This window comes from Trachemys scripta, chromosome 2, assembly GCF_013100865.1.
Source record: "Trachemys scripta elegans isolate TJP31775 chromosome 2, CAS_Tse_1.0, whole genome shotgun sequence".
Lineage (NCBI taxonomy): Eukaryota > Metazoa > Chordata > Testudines > Emydidae > Trachemys > Trachemys scripta.
Window position 1 is genome coordinate 87648728 of NC_048299.1, and position 15103 is coordinate 87663830.

At 41.0% G+C, this 15103-nt stretch overlaps 1 protein-coding gene across 5 annotated transcripts in view; it reads right to left on the bottom strand.

The window, feature by feature from the left end:
• AOAH (acyloxyacyl hydrolase) overlaps positions 1–15103 on the bottom strand; it is a 112121-nt gene that overhangs the window by 82946 nt on the left and 14072 nt on the right. For all 5 annotated transcript variants that reach the window (XM_034761210.1, XM_034761208.1, XM_034761209.1 and 2 more), the window contains exons 3-5: positions 14737–14832; positions 10338–10404; positions 8681–8780 (exon numbers count right to left, since the gene is read on the bottom strand). In XM_034761210.1, coding sequence (XP_034617101.1) covers positions 8681–8780; positions 10338–10404; positions 14737–14832 — 263 coding nt within the window. The remainder of the gene's footprint in view (positions 1–8680; positions 8781–10337; positions 10405–14736; positions 14833–15103) is intronic.

Here is a 15103-nt window from a genome sequence, read left to right on the forward strand (position 1 = left end):
TGTAGTGTTCCCTGTTGGTTGAATGTGGCACTGCCAGTACTCTTTGCCTCAGTTTCCCTCCCAGAGGTCGATCTCCTCAGCTGTCCACACACCAATTTGTGCTGGAGATGTGGCTTAGCCCTACGGTGACCAGAGGGCAAGTGTGAAAAATTGGGATGGGGGTGGGGGGGTAATAGGTGCCTATATAAGAAAAAGCCCCAAAATTGGGACTGACCCTATATAATCAGGACATCTGGTCACTCTACTTAGCCCTCTGGCCAAGTCACAACAAACACAACCCCTCTGGCATACCAAAGTTGAAACTAAAAAGTCTCCACCAAACAAAAAGGTCCCTCTGCCCTTTGGGGATTCTCTTTAACGCACCTGCAGGGCCCTGTTCCTAGTCTGTTTCTAGGCTTGGTGCCTCATGTCCTTCCTGGCGCTGGTATAGAGCTCTGGGTCCCCAGGCTGGCTCCCCTGGAATATCCTTTTCCTTATAGACCCTGGCTCAGGGCTTTCCACAGGAGCCTGTGGTTCCAACTCATGGGATCTCTCTTCCACCAAGTCTCCCTCCCTTTCCCTCTACCTTCCCCTTCCAGAGGCATCTGGCAGTCACTCCCAGAGAACTTCCCACTTCTTCTCCCCTTATTCTCAGGGAGCAGGTGGGGAGAGTCTCAGGTCTCAGATCTGCTCTCTCTCTCTCGCCCTTAGGTCTGATTCACCCAGACTCTCCTTCTTTGGTCTCTTCTCCCACCCTTCCTACTCTGGGCCCAGGTGCTCTCTTTAAATCCCTCTTAATTGGCCAAATTGGAGAGTGCTGATAAAGCACAGGTACACGGCCCTGCTCCCTCTCAAAGGCCCAGTGTCACCCTGTAACCCAATCCACTTGCACATGTTCTAATGAGGCATTCTGTGGGTGTCCAAAGGCAGTAAATTTACTTACTCAGGGAGGAATAGCAGAACAGAGGGACAGATTGGCCAAAAAGAGGGCATGTCGAGGAGAAAAGCCTCTTCTGCATTTGTACAAGTGGGTCAAATGCAACTACACTAATATCCCTGACACTTGGCAGCAGCACACAAAGACCCACATATCCACCCCCAATTGCAGTGGAAGGGTCACTCTTTGGAACAAGAAATATTACTGGGCTATCTATCCAACCAATCCCATTCACAAGGGAATTCACATGCATCAGGCACCATGAACATGAATGACAGCAGTAATACAGAGACCTGCTCATATGGCAGTAGGAGGTAATCTATGCCATGTTCTGTGAAGGTCAAATCCACATCAACCACTATCTCTCACAGCCAGGATCTGCCAAATATTCAGCAATACTATTAGGACACAGCGGGCAGTCTGGATACAAAAGGAAACGGCAAGGGGTCTAGTTTTTATCAATGTCTAGGTTCTTATCAGTAGCTCCACTAATCTGTAACACCTGCTGTGTGTAGTGTGTCACAGAGATCTGTGACTAGGCATCTGCAAGATACATTGTGAAGCAAACCTGGCTTGTCAAACCTGCACTCTGACACTACACTTTGGACGACACCTAATATTAGGGCTTGATACTGAGAGTCACTGGGAGCTCATTGAATCTTTGGATCAGGCCTTTGTTTTGCTTGTTCAGCCTTGCAAAATCCAAAATCTGGTGTGCACCATTGACCACAACTAATTTATACCTGCAGTTTCATTTTACACCTATTTTGTGCCTCCCTTACAGAATTTGTCCAGATGCATTTTCTTATTTTGGTTACATTGCGCTAAAATCTTCAGTCCAGACAGATTGGCCGGAGAAAAGTGCAGAAGGAAGTGGGTAGTGGAGCAGCTGAGAAGCCACCCTCACAGCACAAAAAATACTCTGGCCTCAGACAGTAGATCTTTCAGCCCTGCCGCCAGCCCTTGCATGAATGCTGAAGCACAGAGAGACACTATGGAGTAGACCTCTGCACCATACTGTGGTGTGAAGCCTCTCCTCCTCCTCCCTCTCCCCCCCAACCTTTGAGAATTCTTTCCCAGTCCTTGTATAGAAGAACCACACTGGGGGTAGTTACACTCGGATATCCCTACTGATTGTGTTGACTGGGGTGTCATTGAGAATAGAATCTAAGCCACTGTAGCTAAGTTATTGGGGAACTGTTCTCCTCTCTATTGTAAACAATATTAATCCGATTTATGCAGGATACTGAGGAGAGGGTATCTCCGTTAGTGAATGGCAGTGTACTCTGGAACATATTTATACTCTCTTTCCTTTATGTATGAAAATGTTAATTTTTTACTTATTAAAATGTCAATACATTAAAAAGTTTCAGTAGGGGGGAAAGGGTAGCTATATTGATGTGAGAAAGATCTTCCCAAGTTTACATTTCACCGAAGTCAGAGACCCCTGTAATTGGGGTTCAGTTTTGTAAGGTGCCTTTGGAGATTGACTGCAGATTGCTTGCAGGACAGGCCCAGAACTTAAGACAAATCTGTGAACTTTCATAAGAGCAACATCTTAATACCCACCCTTTATACAACTTACTTTTTAAATAATACTCTTCCACAACAATTACAATGAATCCCCTGTGTTGTTCTGCTTTTATTAGGCCATCTTTGATAACCAGTCATATCAGTCAGAGGCACATTCTCCTGATCCCCTCAGCCTTTGTCATTCGCGTTTGGAATGAAAGAGCTGAGCATATGCCCCACTAACCTTGCTGTGGAAGGAAGCCCTGCCTTCTTTCTGTGAATTATAAGAATCAGTGAACTAAGAAATCAATTAATGTTGAACAGTTTTCAAACTGAAAGGAAAATTATACTTTCAGATCACAACTGTGTGAGTGCTTTGCTGCTGATCAAAATGGTTAGTCAGGACAAACTGCTCCTTTTGACTATGCCCTATCTATCCCTCTTACAATCCACCATAAGAACATAATTGCTATCTTTAAATCCACTGGGCTTGAAGGCTCAGTAGGAAAATTCAATGCAAGTTTATATTTATCTGGACGGAGTTATAGAAATCCAGTGTGGGGAAAAGCATCCTTGGCCAAGCAGCAGATTTAAAACACTAGAAAAAACAAGTGATGTTGCCATACTGAGTGGCTGGGATGCTAGACTGGATTTTTAAGCAGCATATATTTGCATTTCAAGAAACCACCATCAACATTTTTGCTGGAGATAAAATTCTGCTTATCATTATACTCGATGTAGATACTGATCAAAGCAAAATTAATTAACTCAGAAATTTAAGGGTCAAAAATTAAAGGCAAACAATATGAGGAATAATGAAGTATAAGAATAACTATCAGAAGAGTCTCTCTCAAAGCAAAGGTTGTTCTTTGTGTAGATTTTTCTATGCAACATTATTCTGCCTACAGCATGAGCACTATGATGTTTTTATTCTAAGACAATCTTTTAAAAATATTGGTTGTAGCATATAACAAGTACACAAGAGGTGCCGATAAGGAGCCACAATAATGTTGCCCAGTTTCTTCCCATTGGCTAAATTCTGTCCTCAGATACATACATGCATCTCCCATTTGCAATAGTTAACTTGAATAAATATTGCCACTAGAATGCACCCAATTTTTTTCAGCAGATTTCGGCCTGTTAATCCCCTGACCCTCGTTTTATATGGGAAAAACTGTCTTTCCACAAAATGCTGAGTCCAGTTGTTCTCTCTCTACTCTGATTATGGAAGTTACTGCAGCCTTGTGTGTGTTGGGGTAGCAGGGGGAGTCGAGGATAGGCTCCATGTTTATGGGGGTGGCAATAGTTTCTTTTGGAGGAGACGGTGGTTTGGTGTTCTCTGGATTAAAGGTTTTGTGTCATTTTTTTGTAAGAGCAGAGAATTGCAATAGTGTCCTTTCCTTTTCTTGCCCAATGCACTTTTTCTGTATTACGTAGCATGCCGTATGCCAGTCGCCTTCCTAAGTACCGCCCTCTCACCCGGGAAGAGTCTACACTTCAGTGTGACTGTATGTCCAATATTTGTGAAGTGCTTTGGGATTCTGCTTGAGGGAAGCTGCTGTGTACATATTATACACACACACACACATATACATATATGTATGTGTGTGTGTGTGTATGCGCGCACCCGCGCTTTTTGCTAACTCCACACTTATGGTAGTAATGACAGGTATCAACAAAAGTGGAGAACCACCTGGGGAACGAACTACTTTTTTCTTTGTGGTTTTTGCGTTTCATTTATTTCCAACAAGTTGTAGCTAAGTGAGGTGGAGCGGGAATGAGTTACTGCTCAAACTGTGCACTCTCTGTTAGGCTTCACCCAGAGTACAGAGGCATTCAGATCAAGGGGCTTGGATCAGTCCCACCCCTAACTATAACAATTCAAACTTACACCTGAGGAGATAGGTGAACAAGTAAAGAACATTTTGTGGGACATTTTTGTGTTTTGTTCTGTTTAATATTTGCTTCTTTCATATACATTTGATTTCCTCTTAGCATGTCAAGTCTGAAACTCTGACGACTAGCCACAAACTGAGTGAGAATGTCCTCGCCAGAAGCTTGGATATTCACATAAAAGTTCTCTCTCCACTTGAGTGATTTGTATGCCTAGTGATTTGGGTAGTCTGGATAACTAAATCAGGTACAATCCAGAATTTCTTTGGTGGACAGAAGCAGGGTGCACACAAGTGTCTGAGGTTGCCTGAAACAATCAAACATTACAGCTTGCAGAGTAACCTGTTTCCATTAATTTCTTTGTTCTTATCTATCCTTTGCATCAGATCCCTGTTTCACCTTTGTATCAACATGCCAATGAGCCACAGAGTTTCCATTCCAATACAAATGACAGGCTACGTTGTTGGTCTCATTCACCTGTCAAAAAATTCTGTTAAGTCAGAATCACTTAACTCCCTTCAATATTATTGAGATTTCTGGTAAATCAATCTGTGTCACTTAGAGAAGGAGTAATAATTATAGTATTCAGATCAGAAGTGTGAGGCCAGGTCTACTTTTGTTGGTACAATAATGTCAATTAGGGGTGTGATTTTTTTTGCAACGTTTCTATACTGGAAAAAGTCCTAGTGTAAATACTATTATACTGGCATAAAAGTGCTTTTGATAGAATAGCTTATTTCACTGGGGGAATTGATACTAGCTATACCATCAAAAGCACTTTTATGCTAGTATAAGTTGCATCTACAAGAGGAAGGTTTCTGGTACAGCTAAACTGGCAAACCTTTTCTAGTATTGCCTATACTTAATTCTCAAAGACCAAGAACCCTGACAAGCTATGTTGGATAAAGACACTGAGCTGCAGTGGATGCAGACATGAAACATTTTAAAAGCAGTGCTGGAAAGCAGACAAAGAGTCCCTCACACCATACTACTAAGCTTTAATTTACACCATCACCTGGTTCCTAAGTATGTAAGTTTTATGAACTTAGAATGGCTAAGCCATCAGTAAATGGGTGTAGATAAGTCTACACCACAGCTTGCGTATTTCCTCTGATTTTGATCCATATTGCTTACACCAAATCAAAAAAGAATAATGGATGCCAGATCCTAAGAGCCCATTCTCCTCTCAGGCCTCACAATACAGATTTGCTACAGGGCTGCTAAAATATTCTCTGAAGTGTACAATAATGAATGCATGGGCATGGAATCCTCTTGTTTTCACAGTATATAACTAGGATAAGGAGATAGGCTGAGATTTCCAAAAGACAGCACGGGGCTTTAGACAGTCATCTCCTATTTTAATAGGGACTCGGTGTCAAAATTCCTTGAGCAGCTTTGAAAAGCATGCCACCTTCCCCTTCCCTCTCCCCCAGTTTCACTACATAGAGTAAATGGGTAGTTCCCTTGCACAATCACTCCATGGCCATCCACCCACACAGAGTTGGTTCCACTGTTCTGGGACATTCTACAGCTCCTGCTCTGCTAAGTGAATTTCACGCTTCATGAAGAAAGCAGTATTTTTAATCATAATTATCTGAGTCTCCTATAATAATCAGGGAGCATTAATGGCTACAGGAGGGTTAGCACAAAATTTAATTTATGTTAATTTGTTGGAACAGTGAGTCTTATTTGCGGAGCACATTTGCCCTTGGTACAGCAACATGTTCATTTATAAACATCAACATTACCAAAAATGAAAATTATTGATTGAAAAAACTGTTAAACATCAAAGTGCCATTAATATTTGTTGTCATAAAGGTAATTAAAAACAAAAATTATGCTGTCCTATAAAGAAAAGCAACTACATATTTATTGCATTCACTTTGCCAGTACAAATATTGCACTAACCCTGGGAAAGCGTGCATCCAAATGCATAAATGATGTACCTGAAAATCAGTAGAGTTGAACGAAACAGTCATTAGTATTAAAATCTTGTTCAAACACTTGGCAGGGAACTTAGCCAACATTTGCACGCTCATATAACTGAAATGATCAATCAAACTACAAACTGAAGGAGCAAATGTGAGGTAAACTGGGTTTTATGCATCTGAGTCCTGACTGCATATTAAAGTTTTCACCCACAATTCGTCTTTAAGCAGTGTTACTTGTCACAGAATTACCGTGGGCAATTTATCAGCCATTAGAGCATGGTTTCTAAATGAAACTCCTTCCCCTCCTCCATTCGGTAGTTTCTTGGGGCATCCAAATAGTTAAAGATTCAGGGGAAAAGAGGAAAAACCTCTTTGTTAATTGATCTGCCTAGCTGGTGATGAGAGACAAATGAAGTCTGTCAGAAAGAGTAATAAGCAAACACTGATGAGCTGGAGAGGATTTGCATGAGCCCCAAAATAACACTGGGCTGGGCCAAATCTTGACTTTTAAGAAAAGTTTCCAGCCATTTTGTTTGATGATTTAGTCTGAAAAATGTAATCAATGTGAACAGCTCTCTAGGTTTGGAAGAGGCAGGCAGAAGGGTTCCACTTCTGCTGTAGGAGACTGGTGGGGGTGAACCAGATATCAAATATGCAGACACACAGGATGAAGTCCTGGCCTTATTGAAGTCAATGGGAGGACAGCCATTGACTTCAATGGGTCAGATTTCATCCCACACACTTATTTATACAAAAAGTCAGTTAAATGTGGGTGTATCCCAAAATCACCTCACTAACCCCTCCCAGAGTTTTTAGGCTGACTCTCTGCATAGCAGTGTGAAAATGGTGGACAGGGATACATTATTTTAGGTGGAGGGAGTGGCAAAATATACTGTGGCCATCTTGGCTTGTTAAAATGTTTAGCCTTCTCTGAGGCTGGAACTAACCTAACTGCTGCTGGCTTAGGGGTAGGTACAGTCTTTAGGTACAGCCCTAGGGTATACGGTGCACTATGCTTTCAGAGACATTTCTCTGCTCTCTTTAGGCAGAGAGGGCTTTCCCCTTGTTCCAGAGGGTAGGTGTTTGCTGCTGACCTAGGTCTAAGGTAGTCTTGCTCATGCAGAGGTCCAAGGGAAGCTCTTGCTCCTCCTTCCTCCCCTGTACAGGCACACCATCCAGATAAAAATCTAGACCCCTACAGGTGCATCAACTATTGCCCCGGCACCTTCTGGAAGGGAACTGCCCTTCTGCCTGCCCCACCAATGTTGCTAGGAGCGCATAGAGGATGCACCACATAGTCCCTCCCTACCCACTGCTCCTGGAACACACAAGAAAGAAAGAAGCAGGGCCAAACTGCTGCTGCAGCACTATTACTAACCCTGCAGCTACTGACACCACCATTGCTGCTGTGAGTGCTGGGGAGGGGAAAGCCCAGTGATCCAGGACATACTGGGGCAGGTGCCAGGATGGAAGCAACGGTGGATTTATTTGTGGAGAAGAGTATGGGACTGTTGGATTTTTGGAGGAAGGCAGGAGGAGTATAGGATTGATGCAGTTTGTGTAAAGGTGGAAGGGGTATTTTACCCAAAGAACAAGTTGCCAGCAGAGTCAGAATATTATTGAGGGAACCACTTTGATAAAGTCTTGGCAGCACAGCACCGGAGCTGAGCGAGGTTGCCCCCCTCTCCTCTATTTTCCCCCTTCTAAACAGCAACAGAATTAAAGCCAGCTCGCTTCTTCTGGACTTGATTCAAAGCCCACTGAAGCCAACAGAAAGGCTCCGATTGACTTTAGTGGGCGTTGGATCAGAGACCACGCACAACATTTTACTCAGATTTAGATTTCTGAATTCTGTCCAAGGTTCTATAGATTTTCAAAAATGGCTGCCTAAATATATGGAATGATTTTCAAATGTGCTGAGCAACCCAATATATCTCACAGACGACAATGGAACATGGGCATGCTTAGCACCTTTGAAACATCAAACCATTTCTATTTAGGTGCTTAAATATGCATGTAAGTACCTAACTTTGGGCATCTAAGTTTGAAAGTTTGGGTTTGTGTATGTGTGTATTAGTTTTTTACTTGAAAAACTGGATGTTTACTTATATATAACATGAAACCCAGGAATTTTACTCATTCTAGGCCAAATGCACTCACACACAATGGTGCAGAAGAATTTACCTCTAAGATTCCCACTGTGATAAATGGAGACTGATAACCATACATCTGGTACTACAGACAGCAGGATCACACATAGTACACATGTACCCTTTATTCTACTGAAAGCTTTCTGGAACTGTCCATATTTAAAGTATTTCTGCTTGCAATTCAGTGCATCAAGATTGCAAACGTCTTTCTTTCTATTGTACAATTCAAGTTTAACAGACCTCTACACTGTAATTTCAGAAATCCAAGCATAACTTACCTTCGGAGGAGGGTACAAATGACAAAATGGTTGTCCTGCATTCTGTTTACACAGCTTAATGGAATGGCATACCACATCAGCATTCATTTTATACTTTAACCTAAAGGGAAATGGTGCACAACAAAGACCATTAAGCTCTAGGTATTAGGAAATATAAACTACTTCAATGGAAGGGTGAGTATCCAGAATACTAAGACCCTTAACTCATTTTATAATGGTCTTTAAGCTCAGCTCAGTGTAGCTGCCTGAACATAATTATTTTCTGCCATTGCATTTGACTCAACATTTAAAACCAGATTCCAGGGCGAAGAAGCCCTGAGCTTTACATATTGCCCCATAATCAAATATATTATAATTTTCAAGCAACCATACACATGACAAAGATTTAAAGGATAAAGTTAATCCAGATGCAATTTGGCTAGTACAAATTTTCAGTCCCTGACTCAATAAAATAACTAGAATTCCTTCAAACCTCTAGTCAGATACAAGTGCCAAGATTGTTTCCTTCTTTTGGGACAAACCTCTGGGTTTAGAGAGAATTAAATCAAGATGTTTGATTACTGAACTACTTAGCTCTGTAGCATGGTTTCCAGGCTAGATTTAAAAAAAAAAGCCCTAAGGAAGTAGAAAGTAAAGCAAACATTCATTTAATTAATTTGAGAACTTGCAAAGAGGAATAAATGATCTACTTTTATTTTTAAAGGAATTTAAATTGCTTTGTAGGGTTCCCAAGTGCTCAAATCAAGGTCAGGGGCTGGAAGCAAGTAGAGGATGACAGTTAGAAAGCCCATTAGGGTAAAAAAAGGAAGCTAGGGAACAAGAGATTAAAACAGTATGACCCTTGATATAATCTCCCCCCACACCATCGGTTCAAGAAATTTCTTCCACAGCCAAATGGACTGAATTTCAAAAGGTAACGAAGACAGGTGGCCCTGATTTGAGATTTACAGATGTAAAGGTCTATAAAAATGCTTAGTAGTAGCAGCTAGCAATAGTATTTATTAATTCAATCAGGTACAGCTGTATGAGACTGGAGCATAGGTGGTCTGGCCTAGAGGGCACAGCCAGGCTGAGGTCTGCTCACCAGGAACAGTAGTTGCTAGGCAGGAGCTGGAGGAAGCACAAGCAAGCAGGTTCCATAAGCAAATGTCAGGATCAGAGTCAGACTGGACTAGGAGACAGGAGATCTTGAGATCAAGGAAAATCTGGTGTTGCAGCAGGCCAAAGACTGTATGGTTGCCCAGACAACTTTCCTGGGGTTAAATAGACTGCTTGGCCAATCAGAGGTTCCTCGGGGTATCGTCACTCTGAGTCTTTTGGGTGGGACTTCCTGCGGTGCCTATTCTCCATTGTGTTACCTGGCTGTGCCTCTGCCTGGCCTCCAGGGGTGCTGTGGGACTATCAGCCATCCCAGTCTCTGCAGACCTGGTTTTAGTCCCTGGATCCTTACAACAGCTAACTTCAGTCTGTTGCCAAAACTACCTAATCAAGTGTCTCTCTGGAACACCATATATATAGAAGAGTTATACTCACTCTCATACTAATGGAACTTGAAGAGTGAACCCCCCGTACTTCACACTGACAATACATCAGTACATTAAAAACCAAAAACAATCCTTCAAAACAAGCAAACTTTAGATGAAAAATTAGTACTTACAGTTTAATTAGTTCTGCTCCATAAAGCTCAGCTACCAAATAACAGATGCCTTGCAAGTTCAGTATTTCTGGAAAACATAGATTTTTGAAACAATGGGGAACATAATTAAAGATAGTTTTACAAACTCATGAAACACAGCAGGATTTGCTTTATCAATGTAAATATCAGGTTATTTTAGAGAAAGGCCCGTGCTCAGTCAGTGGTTTGAGCACATGACTCTGAACCAGAAAATTCTTCTAACCAAAGCTCTGACTCTTTGTGTGTCAGTAGGTGAGTCATACAGAACTATTGTGAGAATTAATGTTTGTTAAGTGCATTGATGATGAATAGCATAATGTAAGTGCTAAGAGTTATCAAAATATTTATTATAGAGCATCTTCTAAGCAGTTTAAGGACAAAGCACTTGTTATCTTATATTGTAGCTCAAAAAGAAAGCAAAACAGATAAATCAATGTGCAGAAAATGATGTATGAGTTCATATTACTGCTGGAATTACTTAATGTCTTCAAGTGTTTATGCAGGTAAAAAACTCATCTCTAGTATAGAAATAATTTTGCAATGAATAACAGAAGGAGTAATTATACTTTGGCAAATAGCTATCGTGTTCCTTTTTCTTTTCATCTTTCACATTACCATGGCCTTTCTAAATAGTGACTAAAAGCTCATTCTTTTAAGTTGAATGAATAAGGATACACATAGAAATACAGTTTATAAAAAAAAACGTTAGCAACATATTTACTGAAAAAGACAAGTACTTGGACTATCTTCTTAGCCTTGAGGGAAAAGCGGTGCACTGCTGTGAGAGAAACCTGAGTTTGAATCCAGTTACAATCTAATACTAGGGTCTGATCTTGCAGTTCTGTGGAGGAATGGGAGTATTTCCTGCATATAATTGGACTCAGGCCTGATTCAGCAAAGCACTTGAACATATTGTTAAATGCATCTCTGTTCAGTACAGCACTTAAGCATGTGCCTAACTTTAACCACATGCTTAAGAGCTGTGCTGAACAGGGCTGTACTACTCAATTGGGGCTGTTATGCCAACCAGGCTCCTGTATCTTGTAATCAACAACTGGATATCAGTTTTTGCTTATTAATAAGCAGTGAAGCACGACTCATAGCCAGACATTAAAACATAGGTGCATATACACAGGTATCTATATGGTAAATGTGGCAAAATACAGAAGCAAGAATAAAGCCCACAACTCCTAGGGCTCTAGAAAGTAGCTATGTCCAAGTCTCCAGTCACCTCCCCCTTAAACACTGTTCCCCAAACTCCTATGTATCTCTGTCCTGTCCGTCTTAATGTGCCCAAATAAACACTTAGGATCCACCAATCAAAGTAGCTATCCTTCCTCACCCAATCAGATGAATCAGAACCAACATCCAGCTGGAGTGGTCTATCCTGAGGTTCTTCCCCAGACAAAAAATATTTCCTTCCAAAACACCGCTAGGTTTTAAGACAGCAGCGGATCTGACTCTCCTCTCACTCCCACCAGAGTAAATCAGGAATAATTCCACTAATGTGAACGGAGTGACACCAGTGTAAAACCTGCATAAGTGAAGGGAGAACCAGGCCCCAAAGGTTTAACAATCTAGCTGTGAGTGCATAAATTAAATACCCAACTACCTCTTAATGATAAGGTGTTGCTGATAGCTGCAGGAGTTACTATAGCTTACTCTTCTTACCCCATGTTAAATATTTTATTTCAATCAAGTTACTAGCCTCATTTATTTGCCACCTTTGCCACATAATTTCTTTCGATTGGATTTTTATAATCAAACTGCTGGTTAAAAATGGGTCTCCTGACCAGAATTAGATTTTGCTATTACCCTCCTGAAAGGGCACATGCAGTGGATGGCAACAGTCCCGTGTCTGCTCTCATCACTGATTAAAATACCCTTGGTAAAGCTAGCCAGCAAGACAGCTGGCTCTTTGAAGTGAAAATAACTGGCTTCCCCAACATCTCCCATGGTGGACAAAAGCTGACAGCATCCTCTAATGTTTCCCATTGAGGAGACAAGCCAGCAGGTTTGTACAAAGTCTCTTGCCCAAGAAGAGATAACTGGTTGGCTCAACCTCGCTAGCAGCTAGGAGGAGGGGTTGGTTTGGCTTGCCATCAACTCTAGAAAGTAGACATTGGGGAGCTGGCTAGCTAGAGCCATTTCTATGCACAAAATTCCTTATGAGCATAAGAATCTCAGCATATAAATATCCAGTGGCATAACAAAACAAATAATGGCTGGCTCCAGGGGGAATAGCAATAACATAAAACTGCCCTAGGGTAAGTATAGTCTTCTTGGATTGTACATATTACATTCAGCATTTGGCTTCAGGCAATATACCACATCTTCTGACCAGTATTTTATATTTATGTCCTCAGAGTCAGTCAGTATTTGTACTTACACACATCTCCTGCTGTGCTGTATGCACACAGTTACAAAGAGAAGAATACACAGAAGTCTTTTTTATCGAAACAAGCCATGCTAGGGGAAAGAGGTTCAAGTAAAAAATGCTTATTTTAAGAGGGTGAAGAATATTGACCTTAAAGGAAGTTAAATTAGGCCAACAGAAACCATAAGTTCCCTTTAGTTCCTCTAAAAACCTAATTGTTGTACATTAGTTTTGTTTTTGTTATTCACATGAGGCTCTTCAGGCATATATATAATAATAGAATTGCTCCTTCAGCGTAAATGGTACCTTTTTCCTCAACAGCTCTGCTCCCTGTGTGCATTCAAAATAATAAAAGGAAGTTGTTACTACTTTTTATTCTTGTTAGCTCTGCAGAGCCTATACATCTAGAAGAGAGCGGGCTGGATTGCATTCTGGCTCATGCATCACCCACAGAATTGTTAACTTTCTAGTTCCAGGTCAAACTTTTCCCTCAAGGAATAGCAATAGCTTCCATGTGTCTCACTGAAGATAATGAGGTTGCACAGATGTAACTTGAAGGGATGATGGGGTTATATACATACAGAGGAGGGCAGAATTTTGCCTGTAGAATTTTTACCCTTGCAATGATGTATGAACCAGAAAGAATGCAACTTGACCTTCAGAGTGGAGGGCAAGTTTACAGGTCTGTCAGTTAAAAATAAATTTCATCACTTGTACACTGAACAAATTTGAAATAGATTCACTGCATGAAAATAAACACAGAACCATAGTGTCATTTTTACAGAGCTTTTTTTTTTTTTTAGAAGAAAACCATAGTTTAACAGCAGTATTAGGGTTTATAATTGAAGCTCTATCGTTATCTGCCTATGATGTCAAAAATGAAAATGTGTCTCATGGAACAGGAACTAACTGACCATCATTTGACTCAGTGAATGACCTCTAGCAAACCCTTCTCCACACCTCAGAAAGGATAGAATTATTATTCTACATGCATCCTCCATGAAACTAGGGACTAAAGAGCAAGACATTAGTTTTTCAGAGATGGAATTAATAAGATACCATATAAAAAACTCTTTAATGAAAAATCCTAAACTGTCTTTTTAAATTCATGAAGTTAGAGACAGCATCAACTTTAGATTCATCGATTCCATGGCCAGAGGGGACCATTGTGATCATCTGATCTGCCCTTCGGTATAATACAGGCCAGAGGACTTCCCCAAAATAATTCTTAGAACAGGATCTTTTAGAAAAACATCCAATCTTGATTTTAAAATGCTCAGTGATAGAGAATCTGCCATGACCCTTGAGGGGTAGCTCTCCTGCCTGCCTTTTGTGAACAGCACCTCTCCCCCTTCTCTCCTCGGCAGCACAGCACCTGCCTGACCTCCTTCAGGCCTTGGCTGCCCATGCAAGGCAGCAGATTTGCAGGGCTAGATACGCAATCAGCATGCTGTGGATTGTGTTACTGTTGCACCAGTGCAGCTCCTGGGTTACGTTTTGGATGGGGGAGCGAGGTACTGTTCCCTACCAGCACCATGGCATACATCTAGTCAATTTTAGAAAGTTACTTTAAAGTAATTGAATGTCTTACACCTGCCCTTCAGTCCCTCTGCCAGTTTTTGTGACTTTACAACAACAGTTTCCTATTTCTGAAAATGTTTTCATCTTCCCAATTGCTATGTAAAGACTCGCACAAATGTAAGGGGAAACTGACTGAGTATACAGTGAAACTGGCTATTCTTAAAGTGCTGACAAATATACAAAGTAAACAAACTGGGGGTATTATATGCAAGTATCTTTGGGGTGAAATTCTGGCTCCACTAAAGTCAGTGGGAGTTGTCACTGACTTTAATGAGCCACAATTTCACCCTTGATATCTTTCACATACACTATTCGTAGATGGTGTTACAGTAGTGGGTAAAACATTTTCAGATTCAAGTGAATTTTTAATTAACAGAGAAATACAGTGGTACCAGCATAACATATGGTGTATTTGATATTTACCAGGTAGATAGTTGCAGAGTCTCTCTATTGCTTCTTTTGCTGTACAGTTGTGAAACATTGCAAGCTGTTCAATTACTGATACCACAAGCACACATCCTGCAAACAAGCAAAACAAAGAGATCACTATCTCATACATATAACAGGATTAAATAGAGTGTCTATAAAGCCAAGTGGACATGAACCAGTGGGTGTTTTGTTTTTTGAGATGTTACATGGCTGATAATATTTCTGGGGAAAAAACCCCACTATATTTCTAACTTTTATTAAAATAGTGCTACTTATCAAGCCAGAGGTTGGATGCAATTGGTAGATGAATGCACAAAACATCCTGCATTTTATATAGCCCTATTTAGATCTGGTCAAGACT